Source organism: Miscanthus floridulus, chromosome 2 (assembly GCF_019320115.1).
Source record: "Miscanthus floridulus cultivar M001 chromosome 2, ASM1932011v1, whole genome shotgun sequence".
Lineage (NCBI taxonomy): Eukaryota > Viridiplantae > Streptophyta > Magnoliopsida > Poales > Poaceae > Miscanthus > Miscanthus floridulus.
Window position 1 is genome coordinate 170326999 of NC_089581.1, and position 2769 is coordinate 170329767.

A 2769-nucleotide genomic window follows, 5' to 3' on the forward strand; every position below is an offset into this window, starting at 1 on the left:
CTCCTTTGGTAACTCATGCAATGGAGGAAACGTCCTCGTGCATGCTGTATCTGCTTATAATCTGCAGCACACACAGAAAGGGTAGAGAGGAAAGTATGGCTTCCCTGACATTGGTGCTGTACGGACCTTTCGGCGATGGCCTGACCACAACCCCAACCCTAGCTGGCGGCGCCGCCACTCTCACCGCCGCACCCGGCGCCGGCGGCCTTCCCGGCGTCACCACCGGCGCCTGCCTCCCCCACCACCGAGAGCCACCATTTCCACGCCACGCTAGCTCCCCACCTCGACAGTGCCAGCACGAGCCCTCCCGGCCATGGTGGCCACGGCCACGAAGGCCGTCTCCACCCCTTCCTCCCCTCCTTCCCCCCGCCCGCTCCCCCTCCTCCGCAGCTGGGGCCTAGCATCGCCGCCGCCACCACCGCGGCCTCCCAGCTCACGGAAGCTAGTGATGGGGCGCTACCGCCGCTGCAGACCGAGGAGGCGGCCGATTCCCATGCAGATGGGCCCTGGGCGGCCGGGATCCATGGCCGGCAGCGATGGAGAGGCCGCCGCACGGCAGCAGCCACTGCCACCGCCACGGCCCATGACGTCGCCGGAGGAGAAGGTGTCGACAGGAGTCGGTCCCGAGCAGCTGGTTGCCATGGGCGGCCCCGGTCCGAGCTCGTCGCTACCGCCATCACTTGAACCGGGCACCGCGGTTGCCGGCGTTGGCGCGCTAGATGCGCAGCCACCGCCACCCACGACACCAGCTCGTAGCCTGGCTACGGCAGAGGCAGCCCCACACAGCCAGGCGGCGATCGGGCCTGCTGCTGCGCTCGCCCAGCCGGTGGGCGTAGGGCCCCATGCCACGAGGGCTGGGGCAGCGGCGCTCTGCCCGGTGGCGGCCTCCGAGCGTGGCTCCGCGGGAGCGTCGTTGTCCTCCGCTGCCTCCGACCTCGATGCCTTCCTCATTCACCCATCCGCCCCCGCCCTGAGCCCATCATCTACCCTATCCCCCCAAGCTGCCCCCTCCCATCCTTGGAGTAGCGCGGCGGGACGCTCCAAGGCCCGTCGTTGGGCGGACGACGACCTCCTCGACGACTCCTATGCGGAAGAGGTGCAGACCACCTCCATGACCCCCTACCTGGACGCGGTTCATTAGGAGCCGCAGCCGCCGAGGACGTCGACGCTGCCTATGATGTCCCTGTTGCGCACTCAACCTCTGACGTTGGGCCATGGCGGTGCGGCGGCGGGTCGCTAGGATGCTGGGCGAAGGCGGGGAAACGCAGTCGGCCACGCCCGTAGCTGTTGTACGACATGCCGGCTCGGCCAGTGGAGGACCGCATCCCGGCACGCCAGCGCCTCGGACGGGTCTCTGCCCCCAACGCCGATGGGTGGCGGGAGATCCTCCATTGGCAGGAGACGCAACCAGTGGCCGCCTCGGCTGAACCATGAGGGCCAGCAAGCGGAGGCCAGCCGGCGAGTCATCGACCACCGAGGCGCATCCCGGCAGATCTTCTCGGTAAATGCCTCAATTGCCTCTCCTCCGCGCATCGGGTGGCATCCTGCGGGCTTCGCCAACGATGTTTGCGGTGCAGGGTATTTCGACACATTGCGTGCGACTGCAAGTAGCCAAGGCGCTTGGGCTCTCGGAGCTCGGGCGATGCAAGAGCCATGGGTCGCCAGCCGCAGCACCCTGCCTGCTCCGCTGGGCCAGCAGACCATGGTGGCTCGTAGGGTCAAGTCAGCCAATGCTGTTCCTGCCACCGGTGGTCGCCGGCGCTGAAGGCGGAGGCAACGCCGAAGACGGAGGCGTCACAGGCGGTTGGCAGAGGGGCCGCATAGACAGCCCCGACCTTCACCTCGGTTGCTGCTGAAGCTCAGCATGGGCACGGCGAGCGGTCTAGCGAGACGGGCAATGTCCAGCCTGACCCGTTGACGCTAATGTTGTACCCGGACGCCACGCATGGTCGCGACATCACGGAGGACCCGATGCTGGAGGAATTCGCAGCCTCGCTCGCCAGCAGTCGGATCGTCGCGTGGCCTTCTCTTGAGCGCCAGTTGTCACTTCCGGTGGCCCCCCAACTACAAGATGAGGCCCAGGCAGTGACAGCCCCTAGCTGGAGGATGAGGACCCAGCGGCTGTGGGCTCCTATGTGTTGCGAACACCACCTCCGCGTCCCATTCACTGGGCCGTGGACTCACCGAACCTCACGGTGGACGCTGGCCCTCCCAGTTCACCACCGGTGGATACCCACCCGACCGAGGACAACGATGACTCCGCCAAACGCCGTCTCGATAGCTTCATCAATGAAGTGACGCATAAGTGGGACTCTCCACAAATTCGTGAGCCTCCAAAGCAGCCTCCTGCTAAGCCCGTGATGCCGTGGCGGAGCAGGCGGTTGGCGGCTCAGCCCCTCTCTCGAGTACCTGCTTCAAAGCGAGGTGAGGTGCTGATCATGCAGCGTATGGGATTCACCAAGGGTCCATCAACGCCATCCGCGTCGGAGCTGGCGGCCTATGACAAGCTCTTCGGTGCCGACCTGATTGCGTCCGAATCCGAAGCGTTGGACGAGCTCTTCCCGGCTGTTCGGTCCAGGCAGCCGCGAGGACGCAAGTTCACCTCTTAGGTCGCACAGTTGTGTCGGTATTGGTTGTTTCTTTTAATGTAATATCGAATCTAGAAGTCTCTTGCTAGGATGGTCCAGTTATGGCTGCGTTAGATTGACCTCCTTCGACGCTCGATACAAGCGTGTTGTATGTTTGTCTAAACTCTTCTACCTAATATAA

General features: G+C 64.8%; 1 protein-coding gene across 1 annotated transcript; it reads left to right on the forward strand.

The window, feature by feature from the left end:
- The first annotated feature begins 313 nt into the window (after window positions 1–313).
- On the forward strand, window positions 314–1141 carry LOC136537436 (uncharacterized). The gene has a single exon (XM_066529411.1). The coding sequence runs from the start codon at window positions 314–316 to the stop codon at window positions 1139–1141; it is 828 nt and encodes a 275-aa protein (XP_066385508.1).
- Window positions 1142–2769: the final 1628 nt, after the last annotated feature.